This window comes from Zootermopsis nevadensis, unplaced genomic scaffold (genome assembly GCF_977971745.1).
Source record: "Zootermopsis nevadensis isolate Lab colony 2312 unplaced genomic scaffold, Znev_1.0 Znev_ptg000028l, whole genome shotgun sequence".
NCBI lineage: Eukaryota > Metazoa > Arthropoda > Insecta > Blattodea > Termopsidae > Zootermopsis > Zootermopsis nevadensis.
This window is the reverse complement of record NW_028259160.1, coordinates 9,859,068-9,878,117: the sequence shown is the minus strand read 5'-3', so window position 1 is coordinate 9,878,117 and position 19,050 is coordinate 9,859,068. Positions and strand designations below refer to the sequence as shown.

Genomic DNA, 19,050 nt, shown 5'->3' with positions numbered 1-19,050 from the left:
TAGTACTAACATGAAGTCAGTAAAGTCCAATCTAAATACTAAAAATCCCATACTTTCTAACAATCGTTTTAACGTTGTCCTTCCAAATATACTGTGGTATCTTTACATAAGTTTTGTCAACCTAACTTTCTCATATGTGAGATTTCAGGATCTAATGGCGCTAGATCCCAGGACATAGTCGTCTTCTTATCTTTCTCACACTGCAATGCTTTACAAACTAACTTTCGTCGTAGTGACGAGCAGAGCTGCACAGAAAAGCCTACAGTCACAACACGAGAACAAGTTACATGATTATTCAGAACCCCACTGAAAGTCATGACCGCAAGCATTTAATCGCATGTTCCATGTTGAATAAATTCCTCGCGCTACGCTGATTCTCATGCTCTGAGAATATCAGGCATACTTCTCCACTGCGTCATGATTACCATCTTAATGAAGTTACGTCGTCCTTCGGACACCCATTCTACATTTGAGATACCTATTTTATCTCCTAAAGCAAAGCAAAGCCAACATCCCGTGAAATCAGCTATGAAATCAAGTGTAGCCAAAGTCAATTTGTAAATATCTGTCATTTTTTCACGATGGCCAAATTGATCTGAATTTATTACTTAAAATTTAACAGTGTTACCATCCCGTACTACACGCTACACTGAATTGGAGTGTGTAATCCCGAATTCTGATACAAATTCATTTATTCTTTCAGCTTAATGCGAAAACAAAACAAAAAAAACAGTGAAGATGTTGTTAATGTCCACATGGGGGCGAAAACTTCTCACGAATAGATATGATAGCGCATGTTAAAAGACTGTTTGACTTACACCTTTAAATCCATAATAAAACATATTTATTTTTCAGGTGTTTCATCATATTAGGGGTAAACGAAATGTCCTGGATTTTCCTCAATATCCTGCGAGTTCTTTCCAGTTTTTAACGCAGGCCAGTACAATAACATGAGCTGCTACCATAAAATTAACATATATCTGATTATGAACACTAAACCGTCGAATATTTGAATGGACTGGAAAAGAAATAGAAATGTAAGTCTAGCCTAGAAAGTGAGGTAAACTGACTTACTCCTTCCAGAAGACGACGAACAGTTGTTTTGGCATTTCTGAGCAGCCGACTGCCAGCCCAACTCCTTGGCACTATTAGCTCCCCATGCCACCCAAAGAAGACTAATCATAGTAAGTTTCCAAACTAGAGAGCCTAACAGATACAGCTGGGCTCATCAGAAAGAGATGGATGCATCTCAAAAACAGGGACAAAGGTGAGCCCGTCGTTCATGTATCTTGGTATATCAGGGGTGTACACAGTGTGGAGTTATATCTTATCAAGCATGAGGTCCTAATGCGTAGACTCGAGTTTCTAACTCGGCTGTTCATACAAAGTTTGTTTTTTGACTTTACACGGCAAAGGTTGTTATACGGCTTTAGGGACAACGGCAAATCACATTAAGTTTACTAACGGTGTCTTGGGTGGGATTAGGGCAGACGTAGGTAACTGTTTGGCGGAACGAAAACCACAAACGTCCCAGCTAATTAACGACTTCCATGGATGCAAAGACCTTCTTGAGAAGCTAACAGTCGCTCAGCTAGCCAATAAATTAGTCACCCTTATTATTTATTTTTATCGAGAAAAATGATTAGCCTACATTCCGAGCATACGATCTAATAAGTAGTCCTATTATGTAAGAATGCATCCCATGTAAATGAATAACATTCAATCAAAACAATAAGATTCCCCAAGAAAACAGCAATTTTGCGTGTAGTCGTCATGTTGGTACAATCTATTTTTTATATTTCTTTCTCGTACCAGATGTAAACATTCATAAATACCGAATGTGGAACTTTTCAGGCTCCAGGAGGAAAACTCTGATATATGACGGCAAAACCGAGCAGCAGCTAGCTATAGTTAGTACAACCCTGACCTAACAGTTTGAAATATTGGTATAACATGTTTGGGGAATAAAAGAAAAGGTAAACTGGTACGAGACAAAGGTTGCTTCCGGAAAAAAAAGCCTTAGAGGTCCAATAAAATATACCAGCTTATAATTTAGACCACGCCTAGGCACAGCGGCGGCTGGTGACGTAAATTCTAACATGGTTTCAGTAATGGAACCTGTTTTATAAGACGACAAATTCATTACGGTTAGAAAATACGGGCACTTACAACGCCCGATAAGAGGAGCAAACAACGCTATAAGGCCGAGAATCCTAAATGACATAGTCAAACCAATGGGTCAAAGAGTTAGTCATGTCTAAGCACGATGGCGTGACTACACAAAAAGATACAGGACACGCGTAAGCACCGAGCAAAACTGAATGTTTGTGGTAAGTCGTTACACGTGAGGGCAGCGACCCAGTACTGGATGGGTGACCCATAACTACGCTGAAGAAATTTCGAAAGACAGCGCCTGCAGAAGAGTAAACAAAAATAAACTATATGAGGATCATGCTTTACTTTCACAATCAGCAAAATGTGTGTTATAAAGACGTATTCAGCAAGAAACGCCATGAACGTCTGGCAACTTCTCCGACACTCGTGTTGTGCGTATGGTCTAACTGAAATGCTGCAGGCGTTACTATGCAAACGAAACACCGTTTCCAGTATAACACTTGACGTGATAGCGAAGACTGCGTGGCGCAGTGTATGGGCCCACAGAACTAATTTAAAATCAGAATGATGGTGCACCACTAGACGAAAAGCGCCTCATTAACGACACAAGTTAAGAAAAACTTACATGCATGCATTTTTCTCCCAAAGAAACTCAAACCGTAATAAACATATCTTTCAATAACTGATGCAAAGATTCACAAAAATAATCACTCTTTCAGAAATGTTTTTCTTGAAATGATTTAATTTGTTTGAAATTTTCTTAAATTAAGAGACTTAAACAGACGGACAAACATGACAAGCATTTTATTGCATCAAAATTCTTATGAATAATAACAAAAGAAGGCCAGGTTCATCTCCGCGTTCGGAATTATTAGAACGGCCTGCCAGAAGCGAAAGTTATTCAATACAATTTCTACCAGAACATGAACTAAACTCTGAGTACGTTACAACTCAGAAGATCAACTTCGACATCTTCACCGCCGTGATAACCTCAAATTCCGTATGTTCTATATTCGTTCGTGTCCCTATCGTGAAACCTCGAATTGCTGAAAGCCTTTCTCGACAGATTTCACTAGAAATCTAGCTGGCAGATGTACCACAGAAATACACCAGGCGCTATGAAAGCGCTCCCATACGGTTTCAAGTGTTTGAAACCCAAAACGTAACAGAAACCAAATGTTACAATAAGAACTCAGCTCTCCCTCATTCAGGAGTATTTGTACAACAATTCAAAGACAGAACCAAGTAAACAAGTGGCAGGAGGAGGGGATGGGGTCACCCAGAGCAAACCCAAGATGTCCCTTCGTACACGTAGCAGAACTTAGGTATGGATGTCACCACAATTGAATCGGATTGATTTTCCTCCCATCAGATAACATTACGAGAAAAGAAAAAAAAAACTGTTTGCCTCTGTGTGTGTGTTACTATAGGAGGATCGGTTTGTCCCGAGGACAAATGTTTTTCTAGTACTTGTTCCAGTTTGTTTGAATTACTATTCGGCTGGAAGTAACCGCTGGGACTCTTGTTATTCTGTCCGGCCAGTATCCAAGGAAACAAAGCACAATGAACTACTGAAGGACATCCGATACCTCGCGCTGATTTTTTCCTCTGGCATAACACCGACTACAACGCTGAACCGTCGTTAACACTGACCGCTGACTGATTCTCGTTTGGCCCAAGTACGACTTATGGCCCATAAACTTTAACAAAATATTTTTATAATAATGTGTTACTTATTCAAAACAATTATTGTGTATTACGGATCTTAGTTTCACCTTAGGTCATTGGTATATAACAACCAGCAGCATGTTCTGGTTAACTTGTAGTCATCTTCAAACTCAATTCCAAAACTTTAAAAAGAATTATTACGACAAAACGTTACACATGAACAAAACACAGCAAGATAACTGTCCAATTAACCATATACAACAGTAAAAAAATTAGTTACCGAAAAATTAGCAATCCTATTACAGAAATGACCATGTCACTTCAAGTACACATACATTCGAACCTTAAGGAAGTTCATGTTCTTATGTTAAACTGAGGGGCAGCAATAAAAATTGGATGCTACTGTCCTGCATCATGTTTTATACGTTTTTGCCGTACATGGTCGAGAAAGGTTCACCATGGCAACGACGCATGAAACCAGACTTAGAATTACTGTATGGCGGGTATTATTCAACGGAGTATTGTCAAACTTCCCCGGCTAATTTCCAGCATTTATTCTTCACTAAATTATCGGGAAAGTTGAGCAACTTCATCAGTCGATACATCATCGTTAAACGCCTAAGAATTAACGTAATCATACTCTTAAAATTAATTAATTCGTGAAGGGAGAATAAAAACGGGGCCGTCTAGTTCGTAAGTAGGTTAGCCTGCTTGTTCATGAGCTGTCATAATTTCATAATTAAAACTCAAATCCTTTTTCCATTTTGAGAAGCTAACTGTTTAGTAAGCCAGACCCAAATGTTCATTAAGTCCAACACCAGTCCCTGTCTTAAGCCAAATAAATCCAGTCCACACTTCTTTATAATTGAGTTTAATATTATCCTCCCATCTCTGCATAGGCCTCCCAAGTGGTCTCTTCCCTTTAGGTTTCACAATGAAACTTTTGTATGCATTTATCACTTCTCCCGCACGTTCGAACTACAGTGCGCGTCTCAACCTCCTTTATCTGATCACCCTAATATCTGTGAACTGTACATTACGCGGTCTTCTTCAGCCTTGTGTTCCTGCCTCCCTCTTCAGCCAAAATACCCTCCTAAACACTTTGTACTTAAACATCCTTAATTCGAGCTCTTCACTCAGTGCGAAAGCCCACGTTTCACTCTTTTAAACGTAACAACACGTGTAATTACAGTTGTGTATATTTTAACCCTCACATTTTTAGCCAGCAAGAAAGAAAAAAGATTCTGAACTAAATGGCAGTAACCATTTCCCAAATCGAGTGAAATTTATTCGTGAGTGTAATTACGATTAGTTATTGACATTCTCAATTAAATTAACTCGAAATTAAACACGAGTTTCGTGAGATTTCATGGCGACAAGTATAAATCTGGCTCTACTCTGGGATACTTCTCCGAGTATTCAGGTAGAAAGTTACCAACGTTTCAAAGGTGTTTATTGCCCCTATCTTCAGGGCGGGATTATTTACCGTAGTACGAAATTAGATTTTACAGTTAGGCCCTACGAACATTTTAGATATTCCTTCCAAGAACAGCAAGAAAGTCACTCTCTGGTCGTAAGCGTCCCGCTGTTTCGTACCATCGATATCGCAGTTTCACCGTTCTGATTTCAAATACGTTTTCATTTTACCTTTCGCCGTTTTTTCTAGCAGTTCTACAGTAAAAGAGAATCACACAGTGCTGAATGTTACACACTACCTTTCGTTACGACACTGCGATACGAAAAGCAGACAACAAAATAGTTACAATCAACAAACTGTAGACTTCAAAGATCCATAAGTAGTAATCATTTCAGTTGGTTTCATCGCTTTCAATAGCATCCAACAGTCGACAAAAGACGTGACCTGTCTGTCTTACTGCTACACAAAAACTACGTATTTCCGCTACCAATTCAACCTATTCAGAAAGCAGCTTTAAAATCCCCTTAAGGCTATTAAACGTCGGTCAAACAACAGTCATGTACAACACAATGCGTCTTTCCGTCCAAATACTACCAACCATAAGAGTTCATAATGTCGCGAATACAATAAATAGCCTATCTAAAATGCCCGTTGAATGGTAAAATGTGAATCTGGAATCCTGTTGGCCATAAATTCTATTCGTGAGGCACAGGGTTCAAATCTCAGGGCTACCAGATATCCTGACTTAAGTTTTTCGTGCTTTTCCTCAGTCATCCCACGCGAATGACAGCATCGTCACCTCTGAACACGCCCTGACCAGCTGCTGCCAAATTATTATTATTATTTATTAAGTTAGTGGAAAGAGAATTTGCCATATTACGAAAACTGCATTTTTTTAACTGGTTGGGTGAGTGTATACATCGTTAGTCTTTTGTTTTTTTGGGGATGGGACATCATAAATCCCATGTGAAAGGAAGTGAATGCAGTAGACCTAATCGATATTGCGAAACTCTTAAATAAAATAACGGGAACACTGAACATAAAATTTAGAGCTAAATGTTAATTTAAAAACATGTTTTGTCAATGTGGGCAGACCTACTGCAGAACTGACCCTCGCAAATGGCCAGCGAATTCCGCGGAAATTTCCGCATGGCGATTTCATATCCACTCACTTCTGCGAGCAAAAACTCATTGAGGTCTTCACGAAAAGTTCCCATTCTGTTGTCTGATTTCAAACAACGTATGAATGTGCAGACAAATTTTATTAAAACATTTTTCGTTCTTCGGTTCTCGAGTTGTTACATGCTGAAAGATGAACGGACACGTGGCGAAGCTTGTATGAGCATTTCTGCAAATTTTAATTGGAGAAGAGCCTAAAATTGGCAACTGATCCAAAACCAACTGCAGACCTTAGTCAAGATGGCTGGAATATTCATAAGAACAATTTATCTATCGCAAATGAAACATATCTTACATAAATATGAGAGAAGGATGTCGGCTGGTTTCATCTGGCTCAGCACAGGGTCTAATGGCGGATTCTTGCAAAACTTCGGTTCCATAAAAGACGGACAACTTATTGACCAGCCTGCCAAGGACTGTGGTCCATGAAGTCAGTTAGTTATTGTGACAGTAAAAGGTCATCACTTTTGTCAGAAATGCAGCGACACATACGCGGGGCTTTAATAAGCCCTAGCTTTCAAATGATGCCCTTTGTAGGGAGAAGCATGGCTTGTAGGCCTACACATTATAACAGAATATATGACGATAATAAGAACCGATAGAAATTTCTGCAATATATAACAGCACTTGAAACGTTAAATACGAACTATCGCAGTGATCCAGTCTTGTCTCTTTTTATCTAAAAACTTAACGTACCCCGACCATCCAAAGTAAGAATACGCCAGGACGAACATCCCCTTCTCCCACTAGTACTCGGACTTTTATATTGGACGTGTTCTGAAAACCCTTGAGGGATGAGGGTGGCTTCTTCCAATCCAACTCTCATCCCAACCTCGAAGCATGTTCGAAATAGCAACCCGAAGAGAAACGTGAAAGGACAGGCGTACCCAAGAGACATGAAAAGACTTCACAGGCAGTTCGCCAAGAGACCTATGGCAGCCCATGGCTTTCCTGCGTGAATTATTAGCTGGCAGTTCGATTCACGGTAGGAATGAGGAATTTTATAGTATCGGCTATGCGAGTCTTCCGTACCATCATCCTCTTCAGCTGGTACCTGGTTCACGTTCTCTGGGGTTAAGAAGTCGGAGCGAGAAGCTGATAACTCATCTCCATCAGATGAGGAGATTAAAAATGCATGAATTTATATCTCCATTCCAACGTAAATTCCATTTTAATATTATCCTCCATTATCTACTTTGGTATTTCAAGTGGTTAATTTCTAAGATTTCTTCAATACAATTCTCTATGCGAAATTTCAGGTTTTCACAGCGACAAGAATGAACATGGCCGTCTTATGGAATGCTACGCCATGTAGTCTAGTGGAAACTGACAGACGTGTCGGAGGCTCCATCTTCAAGGCGCAACATCCCAGCAGAAGGTCTGCATGCTTCATGCTTCCCCTGGAAATCACAGTGAACTCCCTGCATCAAGACGTTCAACATTTAAAAGGTCTCGTGGTTATGAATTGCAAGATAAAAATGATTAGGACCCTGGTTCTTAATCAGTAAGCAACGCCCCATTTGGAGACGTAATAACGTTCCAGAGGTTAAAAAGCAGCACACTGGACCAAAACCAGCGGTCTCGAGTAGGTACAAAACAAGGATTGTTTACTTTAGCCAAATAAAATGTTTTCGGGGAAACAAGCCGTATTAGTTGTGGATAAAATTCGAACGTTTCGGAGATCATCTTCACCTCCATCATCAGGGGGAAAATGTGAAAGTTTGCCACTGACTACTGACACGGCTTGTTGTTGAGTTCAGTCGCCGTAAAAGCTTCAAATCTTGTTTACTTAATGCTGATGTGAATGAATGATTACCTCATCCATGGAAGAACGCTACAACTTCAGGAACCGAAGACAATTCCCTACGTCTATCTTATTCCCCAAAGCATAAAACTGAACCAATTCGAATTTGGCGTGGAGGTGCATCTCGAAAATGGAAGAAAAGAAGATAAAATAACAAAAACACAGAAAAAAAGAAGAAAGTACGGCAAACGAGAACATTTCTTTTGTGTTCAGATTTTTGCCTTTGAGGGAAGTATAACACTAAAGTGCGCAAGTACACTGTGTTCCTTTCAAAATGGGAACCACGTGACGGCTATGAACTGAAGACACTTAGCCCTAAGGTCATTTAACGACACTGTCCCAACTACAACCTGTACTGAGATGGTGATATGATCATAAGTGATCAACAGAAAGAATTTAGGGGGCGACAGTTACGGCTTATTTCAAAATATAGTCCCAGGATTGTCTTGGATTATAGATTCTTCTATTCAACGACGTTTAATCAACTGAACGGGATAAACAACTTCCAATTACAAGCCAGCCGGTTTCAGAAGTTCGAACGATTACAACATGAGAGTATAAATTAAAAACTACAAAGATGAAATTACTTCTAACCTCACGACGGCCAAGAGAAATTTAGTGAAAATCTGACAACTCGCTCAAAATTACCTACCGCAAACAGGAACACAGACAAAACAATACAATAAGCGAGAAATATGTTGGCAAGGGCACTTCAGTTCCACGTGTCTGACAGAAAAAAGTATCGTCATTTCACAGCTTGAATCTGAGCAATCGAAGGCATAAAACAGAGAATATAATAAAAAACGGTAACTGGAAGAAATTTATAGGCTACTGTTTCTATAGTTAAAATCGTGATTATTTTAAAACCCCACTTAATGTATGTAGGTCTAAGGCGACTGATTTGTAATTACTTAAGAGTGTCTAGCAAGAAGTGTATAGACTAAACGCAAAGTGGGGAAGCTGTGTCCGTACGTCTGCATGTTTAATCTCCGAAACTGCTGAACACATCCGATGAAATCTGGTACTGAAGGGTCTATACCAAAAGCAGCAGTCCATATCGATTCAATATGGAACACCTTTTACACCTCTGTTCATTTAAATAACTGACATTTCGACCTACTACTGTAGTTTCTAGAGTAGAACAGGAAGTAGAATCTCATCCCTTTAGGCTACGTACAAGCAATCGCCAAACGTATTATTTATTGGATGTAGTTTTCGTAACATGCTGACTTCACTGGCAGAAACATTTACTTCCATTACGCTAAATGAATTACGAGTAGATACTTCACAAGCAAGGCTGCATTTTGTACTATTACTTCCAAGGAGAGTGAAGAAGGCTTAATCTTGGGCTGAAACTGCACTTTTATAACAAAGAAATGAACACTGAAGTTTGAACTCAAGGACATAGTAAGTCTCAAGTCAACAGCAGACTGGAGGAAAATAAATAAGAGACAGCATACAAAAAGAAATCAAAGAAAGCAGAAAGATAAATAAACATGGAGAGAGAAAAACAAATAAGTTCTGAAAACAAACAAAGAATGGAAAATAAAGAAATACAAGAAAGAGGAGTGACAGGAAGGAAACAAAACGGAGAGAAGGAGAAGACAGAACAAGAAGACGAAAATATATAAACATACAAAGAAATGCAGAAAGAGACAGAAAGATAAAGAACAGAAAAAATGACTTGCCTACACAAAGGATGGAAAATGAAAGAGAAACAAAGAAAAATAGAGAAAGAAAGAAACCAAATACTACGATTAAGAAGCGAAGTGAAATGAACTGCTGCTGTGTTTATAGTGAGCGAGCGAGTGATGCGCTGTTAGACATGCAAGACTGGCTGTGGATGCCATTACCACAAAGCTCGAATAACATCAATGGCTGGTTTAGTTACCATTTGACCGTCTCTTCATCAGATTAGCCGGGCATAATTTGGTTGACGTCACAAACACTACGCTTTTAACTTTGTTACATCCGTTTAAACAGCGAGTTCCGACTCTAAACGCGAAAGCCTACCTAAAAGACCAACAAAAAATAAGCGGCTTTCGGTTTTGCCTCACTTGGTCGCGGGTTCGTATCCGGTTCTGGTAATAAGTATCTGCGGGAATTTTCCTTAAATACTCATAATCAAAATCATTACATGCCAGCCCTTTAGAAAAAAAATTATCACAAGAATTAAACATTCTTTCTCAGTTTTTACTCTTTGTTCATCTCCCTCTGGAAGTAAGTTTTCTATAATATATATTTAAAGTCTAATTTCGCCCCGTTGAATTTAATTTCAACAGATTTAACGGAGTCACATTCAAGAAAAGAAAACAATTAAATATTATAACTATATTGTTTTACATCCGGCATGGTTTAACTTGCTACTAAGTCATCATTGACAATACAATGAACTATAATATTTACAAAAACAACTGATGTTTTAGTACGTCGTGAGAGATACATTTATATTGGAACCAATATTCTTTCTGGAAATGTTAAAATAAATTATGTCCCTGACGGTTTCACAGCAAGACTAAACAGTATTTCATAACTGTAATCAATTTTAACAATATTTCTGTTGTTCGCTGCATCTGACGACATTGAACAAACCCCCTGAATGAACTTCCTTTTCTCGTCTGCAAAAGGAGTTTGAAAGTCACGTGCAAGACCAACCGAGCTACCGAAGCTATATAACCTTAGCTGTTGACAAATTCAACCCCAGATGGCGAACCTACACTCTTCGTCGGAACTGATGCCCCTAACCAAGGGCTGCTAGAGAACAGTTAATTTAATGAAGATTTATGGTTCAGTAAGACAATGAGATTAAAACCAGAAAACAAAAGACAAGGATAAAAGGAGAGCAAAGAAAGGACAAAAAGGGGAAAAAACTGACGGTCTTCGTACGGGTTTTTAGCCGTCTCCATGCTTTTACTCGTTACGCCTCTGGTAACACTCGAATGCATTGAGATCCACTGACATCATTATTCGATTTCCGCGTCTCTGTCAATCAGGCAGCAATAAACAAGCTGACCCCTGAATCCCGGAAATCTCCGTCATGTGGACCAGGAATCATTCATTCACAAACTAACGTGCGAGACAAAGCTACGTCAAAACGTGAGTGCAAAATGTAGCGCTGTTTTAATAAATAAATTTACATTGTTTGAATAACTTAACTTTGACAATGACGCAGCTGTAATAAAATGTTTCCACCTTTTGCAATTTTTATTTCATTGTGTTTTATTTACTGTTCTCAAAGCGTAAATCACATCTGATTAATCGCCCTCTCAGTTAATCACTCTTGTCAATCGATTGTTTTGTGTAAGGTGGCTGAGCGCGCGTTCACAGCATTCATGACGTAAGCCTATTAAAACACCGTTCAATATTTATTTTAGTCCGCATTCTCACAACTCACAGTTCCCTAAAGCAGTCAATGTTTCCATGATGTGTATATAAGAAGCATGTGATTGGCCATCGGCTTATACTAATCACCACAGATGCACAGTCTCTTTGCAAATACTCTATTGACTGCCGATCAGCTTTAACCTACTTCCAACTCGGTTTCCAGAAAAATAACCACACAAAAACATAAAATACGGTGGTTTATTCTTACGTTATGTAACGACACGAATGGTGAGCAGAAAAGGATAGGTGTATAGAGGAAGGCGTAGTTGGAAATTTCAAAGTAGGCCCATTAAACTGGTGTCTGCCTGGAAAAACTGAGTATACAACCAAAAAAACCCTCAGGACAACCGGTAACCTGTACTGGATTCGAGCCTGGTACCTTCGGAATACAAGTCTCTGGAGCTTTTCCACGAAACTGACGTGTTAGGTTCTTTTATCGAAGTATTAATCTTACAAAAACCTTTGTAACATCTACACTCCTAATCTACCAATAAAAATGTATATTTTATGAATTTATCTTGTGCTTTTCTTACCCACCAAATTCCTCAAGTTTCAAAACTTTTACGTTTCTTTAGAATCCCGCTGACTTACAAGGCATTGTTTACAGCGTATGTCTGCAATACCGAGTTACAATGTTCGTGCTAAATAATCGTTTACGAAGACAAAAGAAACACTTTAGTCTTCAAAACTTCTCCACCACCATAACAAGTATTCTTTTGCATACAAAGTTACTTCCGACACGAAATAAAGTATGACCCTTATAAAAGGGAATAACAACTCGGCACTGAAGAAAGAAATGCAATAATAACTGACGATACAAACGTCACCAAACGCTAGGCTTACTGCCTACAGCACTCAATACCCACACAATAAGTTGCCCCCTCCCCACGTTTCGTTCACAGAAAAAACAAAACAAAAAAAGGTTCTAACACAATTACGAATTGCCTATAACCCGGAGGCTCTACGTGTGTGACTTAAAACCGCAACGCCACCCTTTGTTCAGAAAAAAAAATTTGCAACTTTAATACTGCACATCAGAATAGTAATAAAACAAAAGAACTTCGAAGCACCGGAAAACTATGGCGCAAAGACTTCTGTGTTGTGTGGAACAATTATGAGGACCGTCTTTTCATCTCCCGACAAGATCGAAGGTCAAAGGAAAACACTACTGCAAAAATCGATTGTGCATGAAAACTTGTGGGAACTCTGTTCTGGCGCTGGATGGCAGACATTTCTTTAAATCTTCATGAGAAAGGCTGTTTGTATAGACTGATTCGTAACTACGACGTCAAGAACACAATTTTATCTTTGATTTCCATTTATTGTTTTCAGTTCGACAGTCATGGCGATGGCCTGTTCAGACGAGTTATGTGCACATTTCTGGAGCGTTAGCAACAAAAAGTTTCAAAAATGAAATTATTAGCTTCACCATAATTAACCGTCCGTATGCATGTAAAGCTAAACGGATTTTCATGGCATATTTCCAAAATTTTACTAAAACTGTATCGACACATTTTAATTCTGATTAAAATCGGGCAAACAGAACTTCAGTTGCGTTTCTGCACACATCACGAAATATTTAAATGAGCGAAAAAAAGTTTCGAACGAAAGTCTTAGAGAAAAATTAACACATTTTATGCCCAATACAGTTTTCCGGCTTCAGAGATAATTAAACAAAAAGGAATTTTGTGCGCTACGTGACCTCACAGGCCCTATTAGAAAGCCGTTAGACTGGTTTTAATCACATTTTATATTGGAGGTCCTTGCAGAGAACTGTTGAACCACCTCACATCCAATGTTCAGAAATTGAAAATCTAGAGGCAATAACCCAGCAAATCTGCCTTGAATGTTATGGTATGTGTACGTTCCAATTTGTTGCTTCTTAGCGAAACTTCACTACTTTCAATACTGATGCAACTTAAAATACGTCAAATTTGTGATCTACGTAACAAATGCAGGCTTTATGCCAATGTTATGCAGCGTAGCTGAAATCTTATGGTATCTTTTACGAATCGAATCAAACGAAAGAGCTACTGAAACCACGTCTGGAGTGTTATCACTGCAAGCGGGTATCAGGTTTGCACACATCTTATTCTTAAAATTATATCAGAGCCGACAATTCTAGATAGTAGCCTGATGCATCGAATTTTCTTTGCAGAAATGAGAACTGCAAAGAACACATTCTTGTGTATGCCCAATAATAGGATAACACAAAAACATAACACAAAATGTTGGCATGTATAATAGAATTTTGCGAAAACCTGACTCAGCGTTTGATGTAATAGGGGCCTGCTTTTAGTTTCTTTTCGTTACCCGGTACACGGAGTTTTGAATCCAGACATCTCGGTAACATCGAACAAGCAGAGTTTGCTCCTGGTTCACTTTTTGTCTTGAAAGAAACAATACATGACACACATTACGAAGACGATCTAAGATAAAAGTGGATTTGACGCACAACAAAAGTCTGAATTTTATCTCAGTGAAGTCCTTTTTCACCACCATAAAAAATTTTATTGTTAGAATTCAAAGTTTTCCTCCTTCAACTTGCCGACAATTAGAAATCAAGTGGGCACTTCGCGATTATCACGCAACTGCACGACAGGAGTTCACGAGGCTGTACAGGACGATCCCAAGTTTGCGTCGGTCCGACCAGACGAATGAAAAATGACAGTAAAGTTAACGAGACATAGTTGATACGGTTCAGTTTTTGAGCAAAATTATAAGAATTCTATCTGAGATTCAAGAAAAAGATAGGTATGAGGCCTGTATTTGACCGGTATAAATAAAGAAATTCCCTCTACGGCTTTCTATGGAGACCATTAATCTAAATTTCATCGAAATCTTTCCGGTAGTTTCTAGGACAGACTCATAAAAGCGTACGACCGTTCAGCTTTCATTACGAGTACTTTACGTAAATATTGCATTAATAATTTTACAACTTAACGGTCTATACTGGGTAAGTAAAGTAAAGTTTGTCCTACTATACGCTATGTAGGCGCTTGGGGGGAGTGGTCGTACAGCTCCCACTCATTCATGATCTCGGCACTAGATGGGGCCGGCTTTACCCCCGGGAAAGGACCCCGGTACCCATTGTAGAGGAGGCTGGGTGGGCCCCAGAGCCGGTCTGGATGCAGAGGCTAGAGGAAAAATCCTCTGCCCCCGTCGGGGATCGAACCCCGGTCGTCCAGCCCGTAGCTATTCACTATACTGACTGAGCTATCCCGGCTCATCTATACTGGGTACATACACTTTTATAACACGTTTCACAAGTAAAAACATTTAACGCATAATCACACAAAATCTGTAGACCTCTGTCCAAAGTTCGAAGTTTCAAAAGCATTACAGACTTTGACTACTCACCTTGATGCTTCATGAACAAAGAAAGACCTAAACCTAAGCTACATATCTTCGATGATCTGGCCATCTGGAGAAGAGGGAGAAATAATCTTTCTCAGATGATGGCTGTCTTCTGGGTTGTTGCGCAGTGTAGTCTGGTGGACCGACGTTTCAGAGGTCCTTGCTGCCTCCATCACCAGGGCGATCGCCCTGATTACACGGCGCAACAACCCATAAGACAGCCATCTTCAGACTCAAATCCTACATAATCCGTCTCAATTCGCGGTCGGCAGCAACAAATGGTACCATCCACTGAGAACCCCTTACGTTGAAAACAAAGTTCTGAGTAATTACAATGAAACTATGACATGTGACGTGTACAGAATATCTGAAAGCTGTCAAAAACTATCCATTAAGACAGAAACGTATTTCTTTTGTTTGTTGTGTCATGCAGAACTAGCACGGGTTAGTACGAAACTTCCTTCCGAAACAGAAAAGCAAAGCAAAAAAAATGCGTGTCTGCCATTACCTTCACACAGTAGCTGACAACATGTCAGAACAAATTATACCTCAAGCAATACGACCTGTCCCGGCTACAGGACAGGAAGGACATACGTAATTTCCTTATTTCACGCAAACCCGGTGTGATGGGTCCAACTGATACATCCGCTGTCTGTACTGACGAGGAAAACCACGAATAAAACACAGAGACAATACACGGCTTGAAGTTCAAGCTAATTAACTGTGAACACACGCAGTGAACCACTTGTGACACGTAGGTGACAATACGCGGTCCTTATCAAATCTGTACCCCGTGGGAAAGGGGGATGAACCAACAGCACGAAAACTTGGGCCAAAATCGTACCACCCCGAGTCAGTGTACAATGCGCCAGGCACAGATGTCACTAGAACTCTCAGCTCCTATGAATTAATTCGGCGTCACACAGCAACAACCACACAACTACATCAAACCAAAACTAACGACTGCAAGCCTCTTTTTAATTCCTGAGACAGGGTCTATTTATCATCGTAGTGGGTGTTATGTGACAAAGTACTTAACGACGTTGTGTCAACTGTAAAGGTTAGTATGCGGCGCCAAACGAGATCTGACCATAATGACTTATGAAGCAGAAGACATTGGGAATAAATTTTGAACGGTAAGCTTATATTATTCTGTGGTGGATGACGAAAAGAAACGTAAGTTCACATAACTAAAAATTTTAATTTTACATGTTTATGTGATCAGATTATACTGAAGTTAGAAAAAATGGCGAAACGCATTGCCGATTGCATGTTTTCCACTTTACTACGAGCACAAAACAATGATCTGTAGCAGCTGCTTATGGAAGATCAAATGTGGTCATCTAATTATGTGGTACACGTACCAAGGTTAATAATCGTCTAAGAACACTTTCATGAATCTTAGGGTTCCACAAATGGCAGAGGATTTCCTTACTAGCTGGGCAACTACGTATTTGCTTTTAGAGGATTCGTTTCTACGAAATTAGTAATAATACGGCAAGGTCAATGGAAATGCGACCTTTCGCAAACTTATGAACTACAGCCTTGCCAAAACATATCAAATTAATTACACCAGGAATTTTCCATCTACAGTGTTACAGCTAGGGTTTGGGGAAATCAGTCGCTCTGATTTCCCGCAGTCGAGCTGAGAAGGGAACAACCAATCCAGTGGATGTAGACGTGATAAACATAAAGAACTAAAACATCAGACCTATTTAAGAAATGAAGAAAAGTGAAAGAAGACGTTATCTACTATTTGAAGTACCAACACCAACAAACTGATACTAATAATACTACTCATTCAAGTTATAATACTCATTCGATATATTACGATTACGAAAACTATTACGAAAACTGGCGTTATGATCGATTTTAAGACGAAGATTTGCAAGGGTGGAGTTGGACGTAGAAAGTTGACTGACCAAGAACAGTTGGCCTCTGAACAGCGACGTAAAGAACTAAAACATCAGACCAAAGAATGCGCTCCAAAAGGAGCGCGTTGCTCTAGTATTTTAAAAGCAATAATCTAAAGTGATTCTAAACGCAAACTTTTCATCAGGCAAATGTTTCTGTGGAATGAAAGGCTGATATTATATACAAAAACAGTCATAATTCGGAACACATATTAGCTGTAAGGTTGTTAACTAGTTCGCCTATTCTCATTAAGAAATTCTGAGAGAAAAAATTAGAGACAAATCCCTCTTAGGATAGAGAGTTTGTGCACCCACGCCACGTGCCCTGCAAGCATAAAAAAAAGTAACTCACCAAATTCTGCTCTCTGCCAAGCAAGGGTCGAGCATAATAAGGACAGCGTTTTGCCCGAGCCAGTTGGACTCTCGATTATTGTATTGGACAAGTGACGAAGACCACGGATCACCTGCACAGAACAAAGGAAAGCTCTTGAACTACAGAAAAATCGTAGTCAAGTGGCCCAAATTAGTTGCGTTCTACATTTTATTACTCCTAAGAAATGGCTCGATATATTATAGGAACATAAACATGACTGTAAAATATGTGTAAATCGTAAACTTGTGTTATTTTACTCAAATCCATTTCTCATTCAGTGCATAACAAATGAGACAAAAATAATTTAAAAAAAATATGAGATTCGAAGTTTTCACAGTGCGAATATGGTCTTCTGGGGGTGTAACGCCATGTAGGCTTTTAAGTTTCAGGACTGCACATCCAAATCATTTACGTCTACCTACAAGCCCACATCACAAACTTTCCCCCAAATTTCATGCTCTCTGGGACAAAAATTTACAGGAGTGCAAATGCAGTCACAAACAGAATGAAAGCACAAGGCCTAGAGCACGTCCACAGTAAATGTCGGGACACATTCAGGGCAACAACAAAGCACTGTCAGCCACTCTTGCACTCAAACACGCAAGTAGTTCGCGGGAACGCCAAGAGATGCCCTCACCATGTTCATTGTAGATATTTGGCATTTGTAAGGTTTAACAGGGAACTCCACTTCGACGCCTGCAACGAAGAATTTTCTTGGTCCATCGTCGGCTGATCGCGTCGGAGTTACCGCAGTATCCATGACGACTGCTCGTTCCTCAGCACAGATAACTGTAATTAAACATTAGCAAAAATAAGTTCGGTAAATTTGAGGTTCTCACAGCGACTAGTAAGAAGGTGGCTGTCTTCTGGGATACTTCGTCGTGTCGTCTGGTAGACAAAAGTTTCAGAGGTGCTTCAGGCCTACATCTCAGGGCTCCGCGTCGTCAAAATTATCGCTGAACTGACTTGCTCCTCGCTAAATCACCCCTTAAGCCCATCATGCAAGAAAATAGGCCTGTATCTTAGAATGCTTACTGTACACCTAACGTTACTTCGATTCTCGTCAACCATTCCAGTTGATCGTTCGCTGCTCCTATTGTACTTGTATTACATAAACAGAATGCCGGAACAAAACTGATTCACAGATAATCTGTAGAAATTCTATAAACTCCTTAGCTTACAAAGCATCTACAAGATAATGATGACAAATGCGTTTTCTCCCTAAAATATAGTTATGGTACCTAAATCAGCATGAGCCGGGATAGCTCAGTCAGTATAGTGACTAGCTACGGGCTGGACGACCGGGGTTCGATCCCCGACGGGGGCAGAGGATTTTTCCTCTAGCCTCTGCGTCCAGACCGGCTCTGGGGCCCACCCAGCCTCCTATACAATGGGTACCGGGGTCCTTTCCCGGGGGTAAAGCCGGCCGGGGCGTGATGCTGGCCACTCACCCCCATCTAGTGCCGAGGTCAAGGAAGAGAGGAGCTATACCTCCACTCACCCCAAACGCCTGCATGGCGTGTAGTGGGACAAACGTTACTTTACTTACCATATTGTTTCTATTTTGGGTTTGCCTGAACTTGGCAGTTATATTTAATACTGTACATGTATAAGTTTAGTTAATCCGTTTGTGTAATATTATCCATTATTATTTCACTATTATTGTATATATTATCAGTGTTTGCCTGTTATTGGCTTCTTGCTGTTGGCAAACACGTAAATAAATTAATTGAATTGAATTGAATTAAATCAGCAACGATAAGATAGAATGCACATTTAGCAGAATACGAACTGTAATAAATTTACCCTAACATACATTTCAGGCGGAAAACCTTAAGAC

General features: G+C 39.7%; 1 protein-coding gene across 4 annotated transcripts in view; it reads right to left on the bottom strand.

Annotated features, from left to right (window-relative positions):
* Positions 1–19,050, bottom strand: part of LOC110839403 (Fanconi anemia group J protein homolog) — a 147,879-nt gene that overhangs the window by 62,423 nt on the left and 66,406 nt on the right. For all 4 annotated transcript variants that reach the window (XR_015537450.1, XM_022083568.2, XM_087357390.1 and 1 more), the window contains 2 exons: positions 17,848–17,999; positions 17,190–17,301 (listed from right to left, as the gene is read on the bottom strand). Coding sequence is in view for 3 of the 4 variants with exons in the window: in XM_022083568.2 (XP_021939260.1) it covers positions 17,190–17,301; positions 17,848–17,970 (235 nt within the window). In the remaining variant the exon portion in view is untranslated. The remainder of the gene's footprint in view (positions 1–17,189; positions 17,302–17,847; positions 18,000–19,050) is intronic.